This window comes from Erpetoichthys calabaricus, chromosome 1 (genome assembly GCF_900747795.2).
Source record: "Erpetoichthys calabaricus chromosome 1, fErpCal1.3, whole genome shotgun sequence".
NCBI classification, from domain to species: domain Eukaryota; kingdom Metazoa; phylum Chordata; class Cladistia; order Polypteriformes; family Polypteridae; genus Erpetoichthys; species Erpetoichthys calabaricus.
In genome coordinates this window covers 73874410-73898893 of record NC_041394.2, presented here as the reverse complement: position 1 = coordinate 73898893, position 24484 = coordinate 73874410, and the positions used below count along the sequence as shown (strand labels likewise).

The window sequence follows — 24484 nt, the reverse complement described above, 5'->3', positions numbered from 1 at the left end:
AGGTGGCACTGAACCTTCTGAATTTACCTACTGTACCAAACCAGGTTCTACCACACTGATGCAGTCTTGAGTAATACATCAATGTATTTTTTTTTACTTTTTCTATACTGTATATTGTATAGAAGAAAGAAATTTAATGAGATTTTATCATCTTCTGTATGCTGTTCGTGTGAGTGCCTGTCTGAATGGTAGTGGCAAGCATTTTTTAAATAAATCAGCCAATTGTGATTAAATTTCTTACCTTTATTACATTCCTAAATAAGATTTGTGGTTTCCACTGAAAGTGAATCTAAAAGTCCCATGTTAAAATTTAAAAGTCTACTATTTTTTCAATAATTTAAGGGTTTCTGCTAAAAAATTAAAATAAAAATTTAACTTAAAAACTTTATTTAATTTTAAAATTAAAAATAGTACATGCCAAATTGGGATTCAAATTCTGATAACATTTTATTATCTATAATCTACCCACTTTGATCAATTAATACCTGTTAACCATTAAAAGTGACTCAGATGCATAAAATAAAAAGTATATTTCCCATTAAAGTTTTGATAATTAGTGTAAGAATTTCTTTTCACGTTTAATGAAAAGGTGTTCTGAATTGTCTCATTACACTACTGAAAATAATTTTATGTATTATTGTTTAATGCTTGGGAGTCAGTTGCACACATATCCTGCTAAATGTCAGGCTGGATCCTTCTCTAATGGCATTAATTTCTTAACTATACTCAGGCAGCCTCTCACAATAGGTAAGACTGATGTTAAAATCATCATGGACTATAACATACAATGTTTAAGTGGAATATGGATTAGCAGCCACAATGTTTCTTATATTATCATTAACATGTGCAACCACTTTGCCTGTTAGTACCCATGTCTATTAGCTTCTTGAAAAGGTTGTTAGCTGTATGTCTTCTCATAGGATCATTTTGTGTCTGTAATACCACAAATTTCATCTGACAGTTTTCATCTACAGTAATCTACTATAGATGATAATCATCTGGTTGTTGACACAGTCCAAAAGTTAGTTATGAGTGTGAGCTTATAAGTACCTGGAGGAAAACCTAGAGATTTAGGGTAAATGTGACAACTCCATAGGCTATGTGGCTCAAACAAAGGTTGCTGAATCCACGGAGCCCACAGGCAAATCAATGGAAGACATTACTTAAGGGGTATTATCAGTCAGCCAATATGAGCAGCTGTTTAAAGCTAATCCTCTGACTAGGATGTTTTAACATCTCTGGGTCCATTGTTCTTGAGGTTGATCCTCCAATTAGCTGTGAACCACCCAGTCACATTGAGATTGTACAGGTGGTGAACCAGCTGAGGGTAGGGAAGGCTGCACGGATCTGTGGTTTCTGGGGTGAACTTCTCCAGGCTGGTGGTAAGGCTGTCCTCCTTGCATTGCAAGTAATCTTTGCTTCCGTTTGGGAGACGGGCGTCATCCCAACTGACTGGAAAACAGGACTTGTTGTCCCTATCTGGAAAGGGATGGGTGATGGCCTGGATTACAACAACTACAGGGGCATAACACTTCTCTCGGTACCGGGTAAGGTCCTTGCTAGGGTCATCCTCAAAAAATGATCCATGATCACCTGCTCACCTACTAGCGTCCGGAGCAGTCTGGTTTTACGCCTAAGAAGTCTACTATTTACCACATCCTAGAACTGAGGGTTCTCATGGAGCACAAATGCAAATACAGTATCAGTAGAGTTTCATTGCAACCTTTGTCGATTTTTGTAAAACATTCGACTGTAAAGCTGCCCTGTGGGACATCCTGAGACTTTGCGGGATCCCCTCAAAGTTGCTGGATATCATGGTCGGTCTGTACACTGGTACTGTGAGTGCTGTGCAGAGTGGAGGCAGAAACTCTGCATTTTTCCCAGTTGATTCTAGGGTTAGTGAGGGTTGTGTTTTTCCTCCTACTCTGTTCAGTGCTTGCATGGACTGGGTTTTGGGCAAGATCATGGGGGCCAGTGGCTGTGAGGCATCTGTTGGTGAAGAAAGATTCACTGATCTTGATTTTGCTGGCGATGCTGTGATTTTAGCTGAGTCAATGGAGGATCTGATCAGAGCTCTCAAGAGACTGAGTAAGGAGTCTGAGTGTCTGGGCTTGCAAGTGTCCAGGATAAAAACCAAGAACCAGGCCTTTAACACTAGAATTACCAGAGCCTACGAAAAAACTCGTATATCTGGCCCACCTTAAATCGCTTCTTAAATCTGTTCACACCTCTCCGCCAGCATCCTTTGTCCTCTAAATGTGCTGATAAAAGACATGCTGCCAGCAGTCGGCTATTCCATCCCCCCACAGACTTAGAACGTGAGCGAAGTTTTCCCAGCTCACGCCTTGATTGATTATGTGGGAGTGAAGTGGAGTTTTACAGTGGAAATAAGAGGTCATTATTCTAAAGTAATCTGTGTAAACACATTGTTAAACCAGAAACTTTTTCATATTTTAGTAATAAATGTTACAAAATGTAGTAGGCATAAACTATAGACTATATAAAGCCTGAGTTCCAAAGATCAAATAAACACTTTCACAAAAGCTTCAAGAATGATTCAACAGCTTCAGTGGCGTAGCATGTTAAGATTTGCCTCTTAGCTGCAGAGCAGCTTTTCCTTGCTTCACAGACCTGAGTTCGATTCCCCGCTGGGGATGAAGTGTTGCTTTTTTTTTTCTTTTCTTTTAAACCTCAAACGGACATAAAATTTATACATTGGAATGCACTGTCAGTTACTGAGATCGTTATATTTTCATGTGGGAGGCTCCTTTTCAAATATTTTTTTAACAATTGAGACTGCAATTAACAGGAACAACTGTCATAACTTATTTTTAAGATCCATAACACACAGACAGACAGAGCACTGCGTAATAGAGAGACAGACAGGCAGAGAAGTCACTAGATATAGAAATAAACAGGGAAGCCACGTGTACTGAAAGAAAAAAAGAACATGTGCGTTGTCCCAGCTGCACTGAATAAGCGCAGGCGCTGTAACATCACCCCTCCCCCGATCTTACTTAGAGAGTCAGGGACAACACACATGTTGTTCTTTTTTTCTTTGATTAGCAATGGGTGTGGCTGGCATCAACAACATAGTGAAGAAAACAGCAGAGAAAATAGCAATGCTCATCACAATTACACTCAGCAATATGGCAGCACCAAAATTACGATAAATTTAAATGTCAACCAAAGTATAAATAATATAACCTCTACTGCATGTGAATATACTGTAAATGTTAAATAAAATGAACCAATGTAAAATCTACCGTGTTTCTGATGCAGAGAGGTTATGCAAATATAATAGTAGTGGAAAAAGCATAGTGATCCACTACACCTAGAACCTGTTGGGTTTTAGGTACGAGAAAAGACAAAAGGTGTTGAAAATTTTCATTTTAAGCAAAGAGAGACATCATTATAATTTTTTAAACTCTGAAAGAAAATAGTAGACTATATGCAACTATATGCACAGATTACGTCTCTAACCTGGTACGAAAGGGTGAAAAGAAGGAAATCAACCTGAGACAGAGCCAGGTCTATTGAAGGGTGCATAAACACACAGTTAGCTGCAGTCAACAACAGGGAATTTCACAGATAACAAATGACACAATGCACTTGTGCAATTAAACCAGATTACATGGAGGAATTCTTTAGGGCCAAAGAGAAAACCTGGAGACTCATCACTGAAGACACCACAGTCTGAAACTAAAAATGGGGCACAGGTGTTGTATGAGTGCAATAGTGTGTCCTGTGTCATTAGGAGGAATACAAAATGAGATTTAAATCTGCTTGTCAACTCAGCAGGGTAAAGATTTTGAGGATTACACTTGTGCACCTTTTCCCTAAAAGATCAGGGGAGATAGTCTAATATTTACTGCCGAAATATGTAATGAATTGAAAGAATTGAATGAAATGAATGAATTGATTTGGGGAATACAAAAGAAAATAATGACAAAGAAAAAACTGTTACAGAATTGTTGGGCCATAAAGAACTACAAAATATATAGACACACAAAGCACTAGGAAGGACAAAGATGTGCACAAATTTCTCGACAAAAATGAAGAGTAAGCCATGCACTTTATAGGATAAGCTTCAAAATGCAACATTTAGAGACATGCTGTACATCACTATGCATGACTGTCATTGATTTCCCTTTAACACTTACCGAAATTTTACTTTTCCCTCAGCTCCCTCCTCTTTGAATACTGGTGCCTCCTCTGCCTGCTTCTCCACCTGTATCTTAACCTCACTCGGGCTTGACAGAGGGCTTTCATCCATTTTTCTTAAATTTGTTCTAGTTTCCACATTAAGGACAGAGGAAGCTATAGAATCCTCATCTTTATTCTTCTCATCTCCAAGCTTGAGTAGTATTTTGTTGTAATCATTTTCAGGACTCTTCTCACTGGTAACATTATGCAGTTCTGGCCTCTCCTTAAGCTTGGCCAATTCTAAATCCAACTGCCTATTCTCTCCATGCACTTTTTCGGCTTTTTGACCTTGTAGCCCTACATCAGATTTTAACTCAGGCTGCCCCTTGTTTTCTATCTGACTAATTTGCTCTTCTTTTTCATGGCCCAATGTAGTGGACATTTCCAGAACCAGTTTATCTGTTTGCCCAATTAGTGTGTGGGGTGTGTTATTAAATGAACCATCCCTTGAAACATCTCCATTTTCAATTTCCTCAAGCATTCCCATTCTGTTTGCGTCAATGTCTGACTCACAACTTGTTTCACTCAGATATATGTTTTTTGACATGTAGACTTCCTCCATTTCATTGACATTTTCTAAAGATGCCATCCTTATTTGAACTTGCTCTGTTATTTGAGCATGCTCTGACACTTGCTTCGCACTATTTGTATTTGCACCATTTGTCTGATTATCTATCTTATCTGTTAGAGCTAATTCCTCTGCATTAATTTGTGCCAAAACATTCACATTATTCTCCTCATTCCTAAACTGCACTTTAGAAAACTCCTCTACTCCATTAATTCTGCTGCTTTCTTCCACTGAGACTATGTGAGAAGATGAAGGAATGGCATTTTCCTGAATACTTTCCTTTCTAGCTTCTTTATTAGTTTCATTTCCAATTTTTGAAATAAAAGTCATGGTAACCTCAGATAATTCTGAGTTAGTGTGTACATTTATGAAACTGGTAACACTTTTGCTTTCTGTAATTGCTTCTTGTGTCACCATTTCATTTTTACTTTCCTGGATTTCTTGTTGCATTTCAGCTTCCTTAAATTCAAACTTGGTTTCCATTTGACTCACAATTTCCTCTTTTTCCTCAGATATACTACTGCCATCATAACTCTGATCAGTTCCCTCAATAGTGCATGAAAACACAGTGGACATGTCTCCTTTTTCTACACCCACTTTGAGTTGTATGTTATCTTCCTTCCCTTCAGCATCTGCCTTTGACTCATTGGAATTGACTGATTCAACTAGATCTGGAATTTTAACTAAACTGTCTTTACTTTCTTTAACATCATCTGATGAAACAGTTTGGTGTGCTACTTGGGGTGTGACTTCTTCGATTTTTATATCTATTACTTCACTTACTTTATGATGTGTTATGTTACTGCTGCTACTATCTAAAATATTTTGTTCTCTTAAGTTTTCAGCACATGGTTCTGGCATTTCTATTTCTATCCTGTCTTCTTTTTTTCCTTCAACTGAGGGTAAATGTCCTTCTTCAGAAAGTTCATGTTCTGATTTTATTACAGACTCAGGATTGTCAAAATAGCTAGTGAGAGCTGTGGGAGGAACATTCTGATCTGTGAGCTGCCTAGGCTCATCTTCAACTTTTATTTTATATGCTTCCAAATCAGTTACAGATTTTTCTGAAATGTCCTCCTGCACCTTTTCTATATATCCTAACTCAGATCCAGCCTTCTTGTCTATTTGGATACTTTTTAATTTAAAATCTATGGGAACAGGAAATGGTAACATTTTAATGTATTGTAGTTCACTTTTTGTTATTTTGTTGGCTTCTAAATCATTTTTATTTTCAGACAGCACTGCTGAAGGAGTGGTTATGGCAGCATCTCTTCCATCTGCATTTTCCAATGCACATTTTTTTTTACTTTCACTATCTTCTAAATGTATAATTTCACCAACATCTAGCAACTGACCCACTTTCAATACACTTTCATGTGGACTATCAGTCTTCTTGTCAGACGTTTTATGACAATCCATGGACATGTCTTCTGGTACAGAGAGGAATTCTGTTTCACTTTCTTCCTGGAAAACTTTGGAAAGATCAGTTGTTCTCTCCAGAGTAATCTCATCATGGAGATATAGTTGAACATTTTCAGAAGAACAATTTGTTGTTTCTGCTCTGTTATCTTGAGGCTGCAAATCTTTTGGAGGACCAGCAATTTCTTCTGATGTAAAATAAGACTGCACTTGGAATTCATCAGATATTTCAGTGGTTTCCTGCATTGTACTCCAGTTCTGAAGCTGTACTTCATCTGAAAGACCAACAGCTGTTTTTGATTCTCCCTCAGTTAAGGCTAGGAATTCACTGACAACTTCAGTTGCCTGTGTTAATATGATCTCAGGTTGAATATTGACTACTGGTTCTGTAGCTTTTTCCTGTGTAATCTGATCTAGAAAATGATCAATTTTTGTTGTTTCCAGGGCTCCCTCAAAATGGATTTTGACTTCATCAGATAGACCAGTGGTCTTTTCCTGTGAAGCATCAGGTTCTACTTGGAATTCATTAGAAACCTCCAGGATCTTTTCCATTTGAACCTGATTGTGTAATTGTTTTTCAGAATGATTAATATCATTCTTCATTACATTTTCTGATATGATTCTGGATTCATCAAAAATATTACAAATTTGCTCTGGCAAAATATTTGCTTGGTCCTGTGATTTATAAGGCTCATCAGCATCATTCTGCAGTAAAGTATCTTCTACTTCCAATTTATTATGAACTTCAGAAACCTTTTTCAGCTCAGTCTCATTGTTACAATTTTTAGAAAGATCAGGAGACTCTGAAATTATCACAGTATTCAGTGTATATGTTTCGGGGCCGAGGGGCAGTATTTCCCCAACTGTATCAGGTGTCTTTTTTTCTGAAATTAAATTGTCCTTGGTTTCCAAAGGCACATCAGAACAAACAATATCTGAGGTTGACTCTGTGGCTTCAGATTCCTCTGGTCGACATAAATGTGCAAATGGGTAATTTTCTGGTACAGACTGCTGCAAAGTGTTGGATAAACCAACTAGGCTGAAGTACAGAAAAGCATGACAAAAAAGATTTGTAAAGTAATGTAAGGTGTACAAATTCAAAATGATGGCAATAAGGCATTCACACAATATGTCTTGAAATTTGTGGAAATCTAAAACAACTGTCATAAAATTTCAGAATGATTCTCTTGAAAAATACTCAGATTAGGCACTAGATGTATCACCTTCTAAGTACAACAGATAATGATTTTCTACATGTTTCACTTCTATACAATTAGTAGATGAGTTTTAAATGACCATCACAGCCATACTACACAAGTAAATTCTCATCACAAAAGTTGAAGCAAGGGTATGTTAGGCAAGCTTTACAAACTCAGTTTTGTAAACCTAAAATTTAAGTGAGCCATTGGGAAGACTCTGAAAGTTTAAACTTATAATACCATAAATAATTACACACCTACAAATAACATACATTTTATCTATGTTTGTAGTAATCTGTGCTTCTTAGGCCAATAATCTATGTGAGGTATAGATGAATCCTGAATCACTGGTATATACATCTTCTTACTACAATAATCAAGTCATAAAAGTTCAGAATAGATCTTAATAAATGTGCAATATAACAACATCTTCTACAAGTAGTAGAAGAAAGAAAACAACAAAGAAACTGAAATAATGTGAGTCTGTTAAATCATCACAAAGCATTAAATAATCTTGTCAGTGCAGACAATAGCATGTTAATGGTGTAAATACTGGCAAATACAGAAGCCAATGAGAAAATAGGTTGTGTAAAGGACAGATTGCAGAAAAGCAAATAAGTTTGTGCTAAAAAATAAGCAGCACTGTTTAACAATAGGAAGGTCACGCCCTTGGCTATGTTTTTAAGGGTCAAAAGAAGACTACAACATGAAAGCTACCTAAAAAGGTTGCACCAGATGTATAAAGCATCAGACAGCAAAGTAAATGCTAGCTATTAAGTTAGAAAATTTACTGTAGCAAGCCATGCACATTCATCTTGATATGCTCTAAGCATCAATCAAGTTTCTACAAGGAAAGAACACTGCAAAGAAGTTTGATTGGGGCAGCTCATTCTCTTTAAAACTTACCCAATGCCCTCTGTAGACTTTTCTTTGTGCACTGTCTCCTTTACTTCTACTACCAGTGGTAGCTCCTGAATTCCAAGATTCCTCTTTATCAGTTCTGAGTTAGCTTCATTTTGAAGTGAAGTACTCTTGTTTGAAAAGGAAAAGTCATGTGTTGGCGATGAGAGGGCCTCCGACACCTCATTTTCTTTATTATAATGAGAATTCTGTGCTCCAGCTTGATCTATTGACTCTAGAACTAGGTGTGAATTCTGCGTAGAAAGGATAATTTTAGACACAGCATCTTTTGCTGTTACAGGAGACTGCACAATCTTTCCATCTCCAATCATAAGGCTTGCCAGGTTATTGACAACTTCATTCTGCTCTTCTGGTATATTAGGTAGAGAAACCTCTGCGGTATTTACTGAAATTTCATTAGGTTTTGGATCTCTCTCATTCATTGGCAAGACTGGCTTTTCTTCCTCCTCAAGGTCGTATTTCTGGCCAGTCTCATCATTGGTAAGCTTTGCAGGGGATGGAATGTTTGGCATATCGACTATGCTTTCATTTACCACTTCATTAACTACAGGAGTCTCAGATGTATCTGGTCCATCTGCAAGAGCTGTTGTCTCTGAAGTGACTGGTTCTGGAATAAAAGGTGAATGTTCTACCTGTTTCTGATCTTTGGTGCCACATGACTGCCTATCTGTCGTATCTTCAGATGATCTTTTCCTCAAATCAATCATTGGCACAGTAGGTGGTGAAGCAGGCTCTTTATTTATGTGACAATTTTCTTCTATGTAGTGCTTTCCTTGGGTTTCTTTTTCATTATCAGATGTACGCACTGAAGACTCCTGCACTGCATCCTCAAAAGAGTTCTCTTCTTTAATTTCATTTAGTGGGTTTTCAGTGGAAGATGGCTTTTCCTCTGTTCTTTCGGCTCTCTCAATTTCTTCATTTAAAGTAGATGGTGTAGTTTTTGATAAATCAGGAACTGAAGACTGATCTGTATTCAGACTGACCAAGGCATTTTCTGCCTTAGTCATCTCTATAGATGTGTCATCGGTAGAAAAAGATGATTGTGGTTTGGATGTCTGTACCACTTCAGTTACCTTCTCCATGCTAAACCATAGGAAATCATGGTAAAAATTGCAGTAAACCATAGTTTGTCAAAGTAAGTATAGAATTTTAAAGTCTGTTTAAAGCAACTTAAAACAATTTCCTTGATGTAGACAAAATATATGCTCATGCAGATTTGATATTCAAACTTCAGCTATTCCACCACTGCATATATTCCATTAAAGCTTAGTTAAGCAAAAAGAGTACAAAAACTGATACATTATACCAACAGTGTATGACCCATCTCTAAGAATATATATGACAATACAAAACCTCAGCTGACATTAAAGATAAATTTAAATAAGAGTGGCCACAAACACACTCTACTCAATAGTATTTAGTATATTTAAAATGATATATGTAACAAGTTAATAATTATTGCTTGAAAACATTAAGGATAAAAAATCTGGTTGCATAGTACAGAGAATGCTATAGATTGTTGTTTAAGTTATCATGATGTGTACAAACTAAACTGACATATAAATAAAGTAATATAAATTAAGGACTGAAAGTCAACACTATTCTCATTAGGTGTGCCTTTAAAACAGCAGAAATCAGATGCTTCTATTGTCATTATAGTGTGTCAAATCATTCTACACACTGTTGCGCTTAAAAAAAAAGTATTACACTATTAAGAAGCAATGAAAATCTAACAAAAGTTAATTTTACAGATGTACTGTTATTATTGCTATTGCCATTTTTATCAAATAAACTGCAGGAATAGGGGGAAGATAAAATATCTATAATGAAGAAAAGAGAAGCATTAATTGCATGTTCATATGTAATTAAATAATTAAGTGAAGAGGAACTGTGTACCATATTGAAAAAATACCAATGGCAATTTAGCAGAGTAAACAAAGTGTAAATCTGTTCCTATCAACACTTACCAGATGTTCTTGTAGTCTCCAATAGATTTATCTTGTACAGGATGGATATCCATTATAAGTTTCTTATCTTGATATACACTAGATTGCTTCACAATTGCTGGACTATCAATATGTTTCTCTAACTCTTCATCCTCAAATGGGTTCCTTCCCATTGCTACATCAGGCTGGGGCGGTTTCCCAGTGACTATGGGCACAATGGGGGCTGCTATCTTTGGGCTGAGATGCTTCTTTACATCTTCCACAGGTACAGCTTTGGAAACTTGGTCTGTTTTTTGCATTAGATGGCTTTGTGGAAGACTCTTCTCCAATGCGTTTGTTTGACCTCTGTTATTTTGCACTGCTAGAATAAAAAAATGAAAACATTGGTTTCTTTATATAAATATATTTTTTTAGTTTTTCACAGGTGTTTTATCACAATTCCTTCTTTATAATACAGACATATTGAGGGTTAAAAAGAGCAATACATTATTTCCACAAGCCTATTACAGTATATTGTTAAACATGACATTTCTGAAGTTCAAGAACATGCCAGTATAAAAATACAAATGAGAGGTTTTTTGGTCACCACCAGATAATTAGAACTAATATCACTTAATCTGTAACTGTCATTACAATTCATCTTGAAAGCTCTAAAAATAAGGCAAATATTATAGTTACTTACAGTTGAATGTATTGTTTTTTGTGCTAATTCGCTGACCACTTGTGAGATCATCTTCCTCTTCTTGAAGAGTATTTAGTTCCCTTTTAACCTCTGAACATAAGCAAATAGCAGGATTAAGACATCTATTCAATCTTTAGTGAGAATCTATATTTCTCTGAGTAATTTTACATGTGAAATTCCCATTTTTCCTTATTTAAGAACAAGTAACTTATCTTTGTAGTCTTACTATCAAAAGACAGAAAAACGGTACTGCTTGCAAAAAACAAGAAAGTGGATTGAAATGAGTTTGCAGTTTTCTTTATGACATTTAAAGGAGAACAGAAAGCACAATAAATACAGAAAAAAAAGAGAGAGAAGAAATATACCGCTTGCAGTAGTAATGGAAGATTCAGTAACAGGTTCCTGAAGCAGCCTTTCTTCATTAAGCCCAGGTAAAATCACAGAAACTAAGAAAGAAAGAAAGAAAGAAAGAAAGAAAGAAAGAAAGAAAGAAAGAAAGAAAGAAAGAAAGAAAGAAAGAAAGAAAGCTTACTTCTACGGTATTGAAACTTATTACAAAAACAATGCACAAAAACATACTAAAACAACTTCACAAAGCCACTGGAATCAATGGCACTTGAAAGAAAGAAAGAAAGAAAGAAAGAAAGAAAGAAAGAAAGAAAGAAAGAAAGAAAGAAAGAAAGAAAGAAAGAAAGAAAGAAAGAAAGTACTAGTTTCAGCACGTGAGCTGACAGTAGCGGAAGGCCTCTCTTCAGTAAGCCCAGGTGAAAGGAGAGACACTGGAGCTAAGAGATTAATTAAATAATTAAAGTAAAAAAAAAAAAAAAAAAATTACAGTTTGAACACTAGGCAACTGAACATTAAACACATAGAAGGTAGAATGTAAAATTATAATAACAGCTGAGTGTAACAATTTATTACTCCTATTCTTCTATATTGGGAGCTGAGTCTACCCTACAAAGAACCTTGTTTATCTGGTTTTAATATACCCATACCCCAAAGTATTGTTGCCTGGGTGTAATAAAGGATCTTGTGAGCCCCAATGATCCTTTGAGTTATGTTCTCTTTGGACATGAGTTCCCAAAGTGTTAACCCATAAAAAATTGTCTGAAAAATGGCCTGACAAAGATCTAAAAATTCAATATTCATAGTGGTTTAAACAAATTGAAGTGAATCTCACAGATATATCAGAATTCATACTTGGCTAGCTAACTTAGAAAACACTTTGTGAGAATGGCATTAAGTATTACCACCACACAGTGAAAGGTTTGATTTGTATTGTTCTTTGGGTTAGTTCAGATTAGGGCTAAATGATTTGGGGAAAATATCTAATTGTGATATTGATTTTATTTGCAATATAATTTTTAAAATTCAAAATTCAGTCCAATATTCATCCTGTAAAAGATTTATATTCTTATGCAAGGATGATGTATTTATTAATTTTTTTAAATTAGCATAGAACAATTAAACAAAGAACAATTATCACCAAAGCTGTGACTTTTGACTCTGGAGCAGCATCTAAATATTGCACAATAGAACATTATGTACTGATATCCAGTATTTAGTTTAAAAATTGACAAACCACAGAATAATTATAAAAAAAGTGATGACTAAATATAGCAGTAAGTAGTAACACAAAGTAACTCCTGGGTATGACGTTAAACTGCATCCACCCTGCAAATGGTCCTCCAACTTGCAGGGAAAACTTGGAGGTTGGTGGCAAGATTGGCTCTCCAGCCACTGTAAAAAACTTCACACAGTTCCAAAATAACAGACAGGACTTTTTTCTGCTCTCCGCAGGAGTAGCTCTGCTGCAGTGGCTCATGGGAAGGTTGCTAGCATTATGAAGGGGATGGGGGAAAGCTCTCAGGAGCCTTATCCCCGGAAGAGTCAAAACCGCTGGAGAGCCAATGGACCCTGTTGGGGATCGGCACTGGTGTAGTGCACAGCAGCACTCACATCCCAATTTGAGGCAGCCCATACGGATAGGCATGTGGAATGTCTTGTCTGTTCCGCATGATGATCATCTTCCTCTGCTGTCAGAGGAGCTTCGTTAACTCTGCATTTCAGTGGCAGCACTCTCTGAGGTGCGCAGACCTGGGAATGGCCAGATCTCGGTAGGCGGGTACACGTTTTATTGGTCTGGTTGCTCAAATGGCTGTCATAATCAGAGAGCAGCTGTTGCCATGGCAGATAAGCTCCTTCCAATGGTGTCCAATGTCACTCCTTTCAACAAACATATTATGAGACTCAGATTAAGGCACTCCCTGGGTGCCTTGTCTGTTGTCTCAGTGTATGCTCCAACTGAGGTGAGTGATGTCTCAGTGAGGGAGACATTTTATTCGCAACTTCACTCAGTGGTTGATGGATGCCCACGGAGTGACACTCTGGTCATGGGTGATTTCAGTGCGACCATTGGCACTGACTGGCTATAAGGATTAGATCCAAATGAGTCTGGCGACAGAGGTGAAAGTGGCTTGCTCCTTGACTTTGCAAAAGCTCAGGGGCTACAGATAGCTGGATCTTGTTCCAACGCCCTGAGCCACATCATTCGACTTGGTAATCCAATATTGGTGGTGTGGTGAAGCAGATTAATCACATCTTCATGGGCAGATGCTGGAGGCTCTTACAAAATTACAGGGTCTACAGAAGTGCCCAGTTTGTGAATTCTGACATAGACTTCTTGTTGCTACTCTGAAGATCTAGCTTAGGTTCAGTAGGCTACCACCTTCTAGGAGAATGAGGCTGAACCTGGCCAGACTCTAAGATCAGGCTGTTTCTAATGAGTCTGCACGCTGTTTGTGTGAGGAACCTATGGACTTGGGTGTGACTGCTGATCCTAATGTGAAGTGGGAGACCTTCTGTGACAATACCCTGATGGTTGCTAAGGATTGTATGGCTGTTACCAGTGTGCCTAGAAGGAGGTATTTCATCTCGCAGGGCACCCTGGATATCATCAAGAGGAGTCACAACAGACGGCTTCATGACAACTCTGGTCTGTACTGGGAACTGAGAAGGATGCCTGTGAGGGCTCTGAGGGCAGATAAAGAGGCATTTGTTAGAGGGGTCTGTGAGCAAGTGACACACCATCTTTGGTCTAGTGACCCACATCCTGTTTACAGAGGAACTGAAGCATTATGCACATCAAAATTTGCTCCTCAGAGAGTTTCATTCAGGGCAGGTGAATAAACGGTTCTTATGGATGATGCTGCAAATGTGACCCACTGGGCTGGCTACTTTGAGCAACTGTTTAACACTAGAATCCCTGAAGCCTACGAAAAAAGTTGTAATGCTGGGCCACCTTAAATTCCTTCACACCACTTCATCAGCATGTCTGTTTTGCAAATTTGTCAATCAGCACAAGCAGCAAGCAGCCTGCTATCCAATCCCCTACCAATGCAGCTGAAGCTTTCCCATCTCAAGTCTGTTTATCTGGGTGTGAGGTGTCTGGAATTGTATAAGGTAAATAATATATATTATTTGGAATACATATGTTTCTTGCATGTACCGTGTCAATAAAGATCTGGGTAAATGTTTTTTTTTTTTTATCGAATTTATTAAAAGCAAGCAACATTCCATACAAGCAAGTCAAACTTGACAAAACTAAGTTCAAATCAACCCCCACCCATGAAAAAGAGAGCAAAGCCAACAGCCAGAGTAAAACTTTTAAGAGTAGAAAAAAGGGGGAGAAAATCCTTTTCCCCAATTTAAATGGTTATTCTAAAAATGTATTGATTAGATCCTGCCAGGTTTTGAAATAATTTTGAACAGATCCTCTAAGTGAGAATTTGATTTTTTCTAATTTCAATTAGTATGCAACATCAGTTTCTCACTGGCTTAAAAGAGGTGAATTTATGATTCTTCCAGTTGAACAAGATAAATCTACGTGCCAATAGTGAAGTAAAGGCAACTACAGTTTGTTTGTCCTTCTCCACTTTAAGCCCATCCGAATGTACACCAAACACAGCTGTTAATAGATTAGGAGAGATTGTGACACCAAGGCTGACTGAAAGGCATTTAAAGATTTTGGTCCAGAACGACATTACTCTGGTGCATGTCCAAAACATTTGGCTGGATTTCGATTGCAACATTTATAGGTTGGATCTTGCCATGGAAACATTTTAGACAATTTTAAACGACACAGATGTGCTTGATAAAAGATCTTAAGTTGAATAATTGTATGCTTTGTGCATATGGAGCTACAGTGAATTCTGTGCATGGCTGCAAAATAGCAGTGATGACAGGGGTCATCCTTGTCCAATACCACATTCTATTTTGAAGTAATCTGAAATAATGTTGTTAATACAAACTGAAGCTTCTGGACTTGTATACAGTAGTTTGATCCATGCACATATTTAGACCAAACCCAAATTTCTCCAATGTAGTGAAAAGGTAGTTCCATTCCACCATTTCAAATGCATCCAATGAGAATAATACTTCCGGGATGTTAGACTTTGTGGGTGAATATATTAAATTAAACAGACATCGAAGATTGGAAGCTAAGTGTCCCTTTAGTAAAACTGGTTTGGTCTTGTGATATTACCAAAGGAAGCACTTTCTCAATCCTTCTAGCTAGAACTTTGAAGAGTATCTTAACATCATTATTCAGAAGTGAGATAGGTCTGTATGATACACATTGTAATATATCCTTATTTTTCTTAGGAAAGATGATAATACTTGGCTAAAAGTTTGAGGTAGAATTTTATTGTCTCTGGCTTCTGTAAATGAAACACATTAGGGTGTGTCTTGTCTTCATTAAACTAAGTAGAATACAAGGACTTATAGTAGTCTCTAAATGTGTGCATTATATTTTCATGGCCAATGATTTTGTCTCCGTCTGTGTTGGTAGTTACTAGTATTGCATTGCGAACTTCATGCTTGTGGATTTGTTGAGCTAAGATCTTATTAGCCTTCTCTCCATGTTCATAGTAATGATGTCATAATTTAAAAATTAGTTGTTCCATTTCTTTTGTTGTCAAGAGGTTGAGTTCTTAATGCAAAGTCTGTCTTTTTCTATAAAGTGCCTCATTTGGAAACATGCCATGTTCTTGGTCTATTCTGTTAATTTCACTGATTAACACTCTCTGATGCCTTCTTGGTTTCCGATTTATTTTTGTGGGAGAGATATGAAATAATCTGTCGTCTCAAGAAAGCCTTCAGAGTTTCCCAGAGTATTCCTGGAGAGACCTCTGAGGATGTATTTGTCTTTAAAAAAATAAGATTTGCTTAGATATAAACTCTATACAGTTCTCATCTGTTAATAAAAGTGAGCTAAGATGCTAGCTGCGAGATGAGTATGTGGGGCTTAATAATTTGAGCTCCATGATCAAAGGGGCATGGTCGGAGATAACAATAGCGTCATACCTGCAAGATTTAATCATGGGTAAGAAATTGTTATCTATAAAGGAATAATCAATTCTTGAGTAACAGTGATGTACTGGTCAGAATAAGGAATATGCTCTTGAGTTTGGTTTTAGAAATCTCCAGGGGTCTGATAAGTTCTCATCAATTACAAACTGTGTAATTGTTTTTGCAGAGTTAGATGTCATCCTCTCTGTGGCGGGAGACCTGTCTAGGGCTGGATTTAAAACACAAAGTCTCCAGCCATTATAATATTATGTGTGTTCCATTAGGAATGGATGCAAATATGTTTTGGATGAAGTCCCTATCATCCACATTGGGTGCGTAGATATTTATTAAAATCACTTTACAGTTAAATAAATTACCCATGACGATCACATATCATCCTTCAGAATCAGATGCTACATCTGATACTACAAATGAAATTGTTCCATGTACAGTGATCCCTCACTATATCACGCTTCGACTTTCACGGCTTCACTCTATCGCGATTTTTTCTCATACACGCTTACCTCACTACACATGCGCTTTTTGAGAACTTTTATCTAAGCCCCACAATGGCTCCTAAACGTGCTGCTTTTTCTAAGCCTTCTGACAATGAAACTAAGCGCCGGAGGAAGATGCTTACCATCCGGGAGAAGGTGAAACTCTTGGATATAATCAAAGATGGCAATACCCTACAAAAGCCTCCTCACACATATGAAAAGACAGCGCCAGCAACTGCCTATCAAGATGTTCTTCAGCCGCGCACCCAGACACCCACTGCCTACTCCTAGTACTCCTTCAACGGAAGAAGACAACGATGCACCTGCTGAAGATACTGCACCACCTGAAGACTCTCCTACTGAGGTCGTGCCTTCATAGGTTAGTGGTTGTGTGTAAGAACTGTGTGTGTGTGTAATTAAATGTACAGTACAATAATAATAATATGATATTTGAAATGTCTAATATGTCTTTTTTTCTCTTATTTTGTCTAATATATTGGGTAATACGAGTGTAATGGTGACTAAAGGGTGTTATTTCATGTTTAGAGGGCTCTAATAATGTTAAAAAACGTATTTAGAAGGTCGTAAACAGGTTTTCTATACTCTGAGAAAATATTCGTTTTATAAATAAAGAATCCTACTTCGCGAAAATTCATTTATCACGGTAGAGTCTGGAACGGATTAACCATGATAAACGAGGGTTCACTGTATAAGAATTCACACACCTTTCTTTGTATAGCTAGAGTGGAATATTTGGCCAGTTCAATCTCTGTGCAACCGAAACTGATCCTTCCTTAATAAGTGGGCCTCCTGTAAAAATACTATTTTAGCGTTTAGACCTGTTAGGTGAGAGAATACTTTCTTTCTCTTTAATTCTTGATTGAGACCTTTAACATTCCAGCTCACAACGTTAACTCTTTGGTCATGGAGACATTGCATCTGAACTTTTTGAACATTGCTTCTAAACTTTTGTTGACATTTTGAAGTATTAAATTAAGATAGTAGTGGTGCATAGTTAATTAAGAACTGCTGTCTAATCAAAAGGTTGCAGGTTCAAGCCCGGGTTCTTCCCTGTTTTTAAGTATTCAGTTTTATTCTTGAATAAAACTTAGTGTCAGTGTGGGAGAAGGGATAGCAGGCTGTTTGATACTTGTGTTGATTGACTCATTTGCAAAACAAAGACACTCATGAAGAGGTGTGAAGGAATTTAACGTGGCCCGGCACAGGCTTCAGGGATTCTAGTGTTAAAACTGATCCTCTGGCTAGGACGTTGGACATCTCTGGATCCACGGTTCTTGAGGCTGATTCTCCAATTAGCTGTGAACCACCCAGTCTCACTGAGATTGCACTGGTGGTGAACCAGCTGAAGGTAGGGAATGCTGCCGGGACCTGTGGTATCCGGGGTGAACTTCTCCAGGCTGGTGGTAAGGCTGTCCTCCTTGCATTGAAAGCAATCTTTGCTTCCATTTGGGAAACAGGCATTATCCCAACTGACTGGAGAATAGGACTTGCCATCCCTATCTGGAAAGGGAAGGGTGATCACCTGGATTGCAGTAACTATGAGGGGATAACACTGCTCTCAGTGCCGGGTAAGGTTCTGATAGGGTATTCCTCAATAGGATACATGATCACTTACTCACCTACCAGTGACTGGAGCAGTCTGGTTTTACGCCTAAGAAGTTTATCATCAACCGCATTCTGGCACTGAGGGTTCTCATTGAACACAAACACAAATATCAGCAGAGTTTCTTTGCAGCCTTTATCGATTTTAGTAAAGCGTTCGACTCAGTTGATCAAGCTGCCCTGAGACTACGCACGATCCCCCCAAAGTTGCTGGATGTTATGGCCGGCCTGTACACTGGTCCTGAGAATGCTGTGCAGAGTGGAGGCAGAACATATATGTTCTTCCCAGTTGTATCTGGGGTGTATTCTTGCACCTACCCTGTTCAATGCTTGCATGGTATGGGTGTTGGGCAGGGTTGTGGAGTCCAGCAGCTGTGCAGCATCGGTTGGTGAAGAAAGATTCACTGATTTTGACTTTGCCAACGATGCTGTGATCTTTGCGGGGTCAATGGAGGCACTGATAGAAGCTCTAGAGAGACTAAACAAGGAGTCTGAGTGTCTGGGCTTACAAGTGTCCTGGATAAAAACTAAGATTCAGACTTTTAATTACATCTTGGGCACAGCCATCAGCAGTTTGACTGTGGAGAGAGTGTTGACCTTGTCGAGAAGTTTACTTACCTCTGCTGTGACATTCATGTCTTTGGTGACTCTTCCTATGAAATAAGTAGATGAATTGGGAGAGCATGGGGGTCAGGAGGTTGCTGGAAAGGGGTGCGTGGCAGTCTCTAAATCTCTGCAAAAGGACCAGGTTCAAAGTCTTTAAAGCTCTGGTGCTTTCTGTTTTGCTTTATGGTTGCGAGACATGGATGCTATAAGACTGGACTCCTTCGGTACTGTGTGTCTTCGGAGAATTTTTGGGTACTGCTGGCTTGACTTTGTGTTGAATGAGTGGTTTGCCCATAGAGCATTGAATGAGGCTCATTACCTGCATTTTCAGGGAGTTATGGCACTACGGCCAAGTGACGTGATTCCATGAGGGTGAACAGGCTCACAGGATACTCACTGTTGGGGACCCGAGGGCCTGGACCATAAAGGTGCAGTATTTCAGTGTGGATGGGGGAATACAAAGGTTTTTGGAAATACTGATGTCATCGCGCTCTGGTTGGTTTGTACTTATTTGATGGACTTCCCTGATTGGATCTTGCTCAATACAACATCTCATTCCCTGATTGGTCACACTTCATACACGCTATAGAGCTGATGCCACAAGTTTCTGATAACCCAAAGTATTCTCTAAAGAGAAAGCTCAGTTTTGAGAAAGAATCTCCTTATTGGTATTTTTATTAAATATGCCTTTACATTAGACCCACAGGTAGTTCAGGGACCTCCACTGCTTTTATTACTTGCTGGTCTCATGTCAGTATCTTTTTTCAATTAAGGTATTCCAAGGAGACCATCTAATAATCTAATGTAACTCAACTGTTGTATATATGTCATGCACATTATAAATAAGAATAAAAAGTACTCCAGAATATGAATTTATCATAATAAACCTCAATTGGTGACCTGGGGTGACTAAATTACTACGAAAAAAACTTAATGGAAAGAGCATGAACTCAGCCAAATAAGAAGCGCTCAAGACCAAATTCATCTTTGAAATACTATTAATGACACAAAAAATAAACTGAAATAATATAATAACACAGTACTAAAGCTGGATGATAGTGATAAACATAATCAAAAACCTTTATCCTGTTCTAACAGTAAAACTCCAAAATTAAAATAAACAACTTGGAGGATGCTAAAATAAATACTAATATACTAACAAAAATATACCTGGATAAAACACAGTAAAGTAATTCAGAATCCAATGGATTGTGCAACAATACATTTAGAATACTGGCCACAAATTTGTTTAATATTTTATATTCAGTATAAAGGACTGACATAGGTCAACGATGATTTAAGTCATTTGATAGTGATCAGAGTTCTCTAGCAGTCTTAAGGCAATTCACCATTATTAACACATTACATAAAGACATCCTCAAGTTCATTCATCTAGACCAAGCTATTTCACTGCTTTAACTTATAATGGCTTCTTTCATGCCCAAACAAATATCAACAGAATTTTATTTAAAAATACTTCTGTTAATGTTGGTTGGTTATATTAAACAAAACTTGAGAAGAAAACATAACACCAAAAAGACTATTTAATTTACTGTCTTTCTAAAAATGAATGAAAATCCCCTTAGAGCGTCCCATACAAAAATGTCTGTACTGAACAAGAATATCAAGATTCTAGTAAAAGCTTTAGTAAAAACAATAGAGAAATACACAATGGATTTGTTAAAGGCAGACACTTATTATCAAATTTCAAGAACTGTTTAGTGTAAGATATGCCCCTGCAGCATAAGTCTCTGTATATAGGAAAAGTTTTTGATATCCAAAAGGAATATCTGCTGTATTCACTGCACTAAACAGATCTGGGTTTGGACTCAACAGTGTGTGAACCTTTATAAATTTTGACTATTTCAGTTTAGAAAACAGAGCAATAGAGTGCTGCCAATTAGATTTTGAATGTCATGAACACCAGGCAGTCCATTTGTGGCAAACAGTGATGCAGATTTTATGCGATTTTGATAAACTTATGAAGTATGAATTAGAAAACATCTTGGCAAGCATTACATGGTACCTTGACTAAAATAAAGTGGCAGCATGCAAAAACAATTTTAAAGTTCCAAAATGAATATACCGGTTGTGGAGGAACAGGCAGGAGGGCTCAAAGGACCTTGAGACATTTTCTCTTGTGTAATCCCAGGTGAAACTGCAGACACTAAAGATAAAATTACAAAGATACAGTTACAATATTAAATAAATATATTAATGAAAAGAAATAATGAATTAAAGTCAATCAGTAAAAGATGTACCATTTGCAGCAGCAACAGCACATGATGGCGGACTAACAATCGGTTTAGGTCTCCTTTCCTCTGTCATGACCTGTATAATATTAGACCCTAAAGAAAGAAAGAAAGAAAGAAAGAAAGAAAGAAAGAAAGAAAGAAAGAAAGAAAGAAAGAAAGAAAGAAATGAACTAGGTCAGCAAGATCCTGTTGCTTATTTTTTATTTTTAAAAATTATGTAGTTTTGTGTGTATTGTCTGAGGTTTTTCAGTCTGTTTCAACACTGTTTTTTGCATTTGTTTTATATTTGTACTTACAATATAAGTATATTTATATTTTGTTTAATATTTGTACTTAGCAATTCTCAAGTTATCCATCTGTCTATTTGTTTGTGATTGCTGTCAATATTTTTTTATTTTAGGGTAATAGAGAACCAAGACCTGCGGTGGGTTGGCACCCTGCCTAGGATTGGTTCCTGCCTTGTGCCCTGTGTTGGCTGGGATTGGCTCCAGCAGACCCCCGCGACCCTGTGTTCGGATTCAGCAGGTTGGAAAATGGATGGATGGATGGATGGATGGAGAACCAAGACTGTATTAGCACAACAAGGAGGACGGTAGGAATTAAACCCAAATAGGACAACGCTAGATGACAGATACTCTCAAAAAAACACCTGCCAACTTACTCACATAGAGAAAGGAGTGCAAACTTTTCACAGAAAAGTTTTTGAGAAAGCTATGCTAATAAAGTAAACCTTAAAAATGCACAGAACAACACAATAACAAATAAAGCAGATTTTATTAATCTAAAATAAAAATTAATTTAAAAACATGGGCATGTACTTCACTGTGATTGGTTTAATTGTATAAACGTGAGAAACATGAATAATAAAGAATTTGCAAATGGTTGTTCAGTGTTTTATTGTTGTTTACTCCATAAATGGATGCAGATAAAAATGATTTTTAAACCTTTCTGTGATGTACTTGACAACTAAAAAACACCTTTTTAAAAGTTCCTTTTTGTCTCAAATGTTTTTCTGCTGAGGGTAAAACATTTTTTTTTACTTTGCATGTAGCTTTCTATACTACAACATCAAATAACTGACATGAAAATGCATAAAAACACACTATTCACCATACTGTGGTAAGAAAGGCTATGCATCTAATTACAAAATTGAAAAGAGTAAATCTTCAAATGACAGTGATTCTGAAGAGCCTCAGAGTAGCTCCACTTAATCGAGTTGAGCCAGTCGAGGTAGTTTGGGCATGTCACAAGAATGTCTCCTTAGCTGCTCCCTCTAGAGCTGCACTAGGCATGTCCCACAGGTTGGAGACCCTGCAGCAGACACAGGACATGCCAGAGGGATTAAAACTCTCAGCTCCCTTGGGAACATCTGACAATTTTCGAAGAAGAGCTGGAATCTGTAGCTGGACACATAGTAGTCTGGACTGACCTGCTTGGCTTGCTGCCACCATACCTCTCACTAGGAAAAGTGGATGGGAAGATGAGATGAGATGTTCAAATGACCTTCCTCACATTACTACCAAAGAACTTAAAAGTATTCCAAAATTTTTACATTAGTATTTGGATCTCAAGTTGACTAATCAGCAGGAGACAAAGAGTACAGATAAGGGAATGCTTCACATAGAGTGAGGTCATCAATGGAGTCTTTTGGGATTTGTCCATGGACTGTTCATTTTTCTTATTTAAACTAATGACACAGATTTCGGTATAGTTAGTATACTTTTGGAATTCACAGATGATACTACAAGTAGAGGAATGGGAGACACTGGGAAGGCAGCAAAAACAAAAAAAGCAAAAATAAAATGGATACGCTTCATAACTGGATGAACACTTGGAAAATGCAGTTTAAGGTAGAAAAGTGCAAACTGCTTCACACTGGGAAAAAGAATGTTATTTATAAATACCAGATGGGAGACACTAACTTACCGGAAGCAACCTCTAAAAAAAGGACTTAAGGGGTTATTTTGATGCAACATTTTCCTATATCATAAAAATTTTAAATCAAGGAACGTTATGATCAGACCATATAATACATTTCTGTGAGTTCTTGCCAGAAGAAACACATAGCAGCACTTAATGCTGTGCAGAGGAGAGCAACAAGGTGCTTCCCTGGATTTAAATACATGTAGTACTCTTATAGACTTAGATAACTGAATGTGTTTAGTCTTGAGCAGAGAAGACTGTATAAGGACCTAATCCAGGTCTTGAAAATTCTCGAAGGAATTGATAAAGAGGATCCAGCAGAATTCTTTCAGCTAAACATTGAATCACATACTCAAGTACAACAGTGGAAGTGCAGTACAACAGTGGAAGTGCATTTTGGACTTACTCCAGAAAGCACTTTTTTATGCAAAGAGATGTGGGATTCTGGAACAAAAGACAGAGTGTGTCAGCCAGGGTTCTCCCTCTGGCTGGAGTTTTAATGTCTCTTTTGTCTGTTTCATTCATTTTTTTATGTTAACATTGATGATCTTCTAGTTTCTTTAAGTCTTAAGAGTCTTTTCATATGTAACATGTGTTTTGTGGGTGGTCCCCCAAAAGGACGATGTCACCTGCCCATCAATGTCGAGGGACTGCCCTCAGCCAACCTACAGTCCCTTGTTGTTCACTGAATGCTCTAGGTAGTTGATGAGTTCTCTTGTGTTTTATAGTCTTGTTGAATATTTCTGATTTTCTGGGATTTTTGTGACATTTTTCTCTGCTTTTCCCGTTTTGGAGCTGTGCTTGTCTTTGGGATTGACTATTTTGAAGTCTTTGCGTTTTGTGTCTTTTATGTTCCTCAGAGCTTCTTCTACCACAGAGCATTTAGGTAAAAATAAATAATTTTATTTATAAAGATTTTACGTTTGCCTTTTTTGTGACTACCTGGGGTTTGACAGTTCCCTTCCCCATTGGGCATTTTGAGTCATTTTTAGGACTAATTGTGATTAGGAAATCCTAGTTCATGACAGTCATATAGTTGAAGAAAACTTGATAACCTTTAAAAAGCATTTGTATGACATACTGGGGACAGTTAAACAATTTGCTAAACAATAAAGCTTGATGGACTGAATACTCTCCGCTTGTTTGTCAAATTACTTAAGTTCTTGTTTTTGGATATTAGTAAATGCTCACAGGCTTTTAAAACCTCCCGATTATTTCATAGTTTTTCTAGCATTAATATTTTAACAGATTTTTATTCCTCCAAAACACACATCTGCCAGTTTGCTCCCT

At 37.4% G+C, this 24484-nt stretch overlaps 1 protein-coding gene across 13 annotated transcripts in view; it reads right to left on the bottom strand.

Annotated features, from left to right (window-relative positions):
- Window positions 1–24484, bottom strand: part of ehbp1l1b (EH domain binding protein 1-like 1b) — a 122150-nt gene that overhangs the window by 32605 nt on the left and 65061 nt on the right. For 3 of the 13 annotated variants that reach the window (XM_051933557.1, XM_028802179.2, XM_051933586.1), the window contains 7 exons: window positions 21278–21364; window positions 21103–21183; window positions 11307–11387; window positions 10942–11031; window positions 10281–10620; window positions 8299–9396; window positions 4164–7232 (listed from right to left, as the gene is read on the bottom strand). In XM_051933557.1, coding sequence (XP_051789517.1) covers window positions 4164–7232; window positions 8299–9396; window positions 10281–10620; window positions 10942–11031; window positions 11307–11387; window positions 21103–21183; window positions 21278–21364 — 4846 coding nt within the window. Of the gene's footprint in view, window positions 1–4163; window positions 7233–8298; window positions 9397–10280; window positions 10621–10937; window positions 11032–11306; window positions 11388–21102; window positions 21184–21277; window positions 21365–24484 lie in introns of those variants that run through there. The other 10 variants (XM_051933564.1, XM_051933568.1, XM_028802189.2 and 7 more) reach the window with 10 other exon arrangements.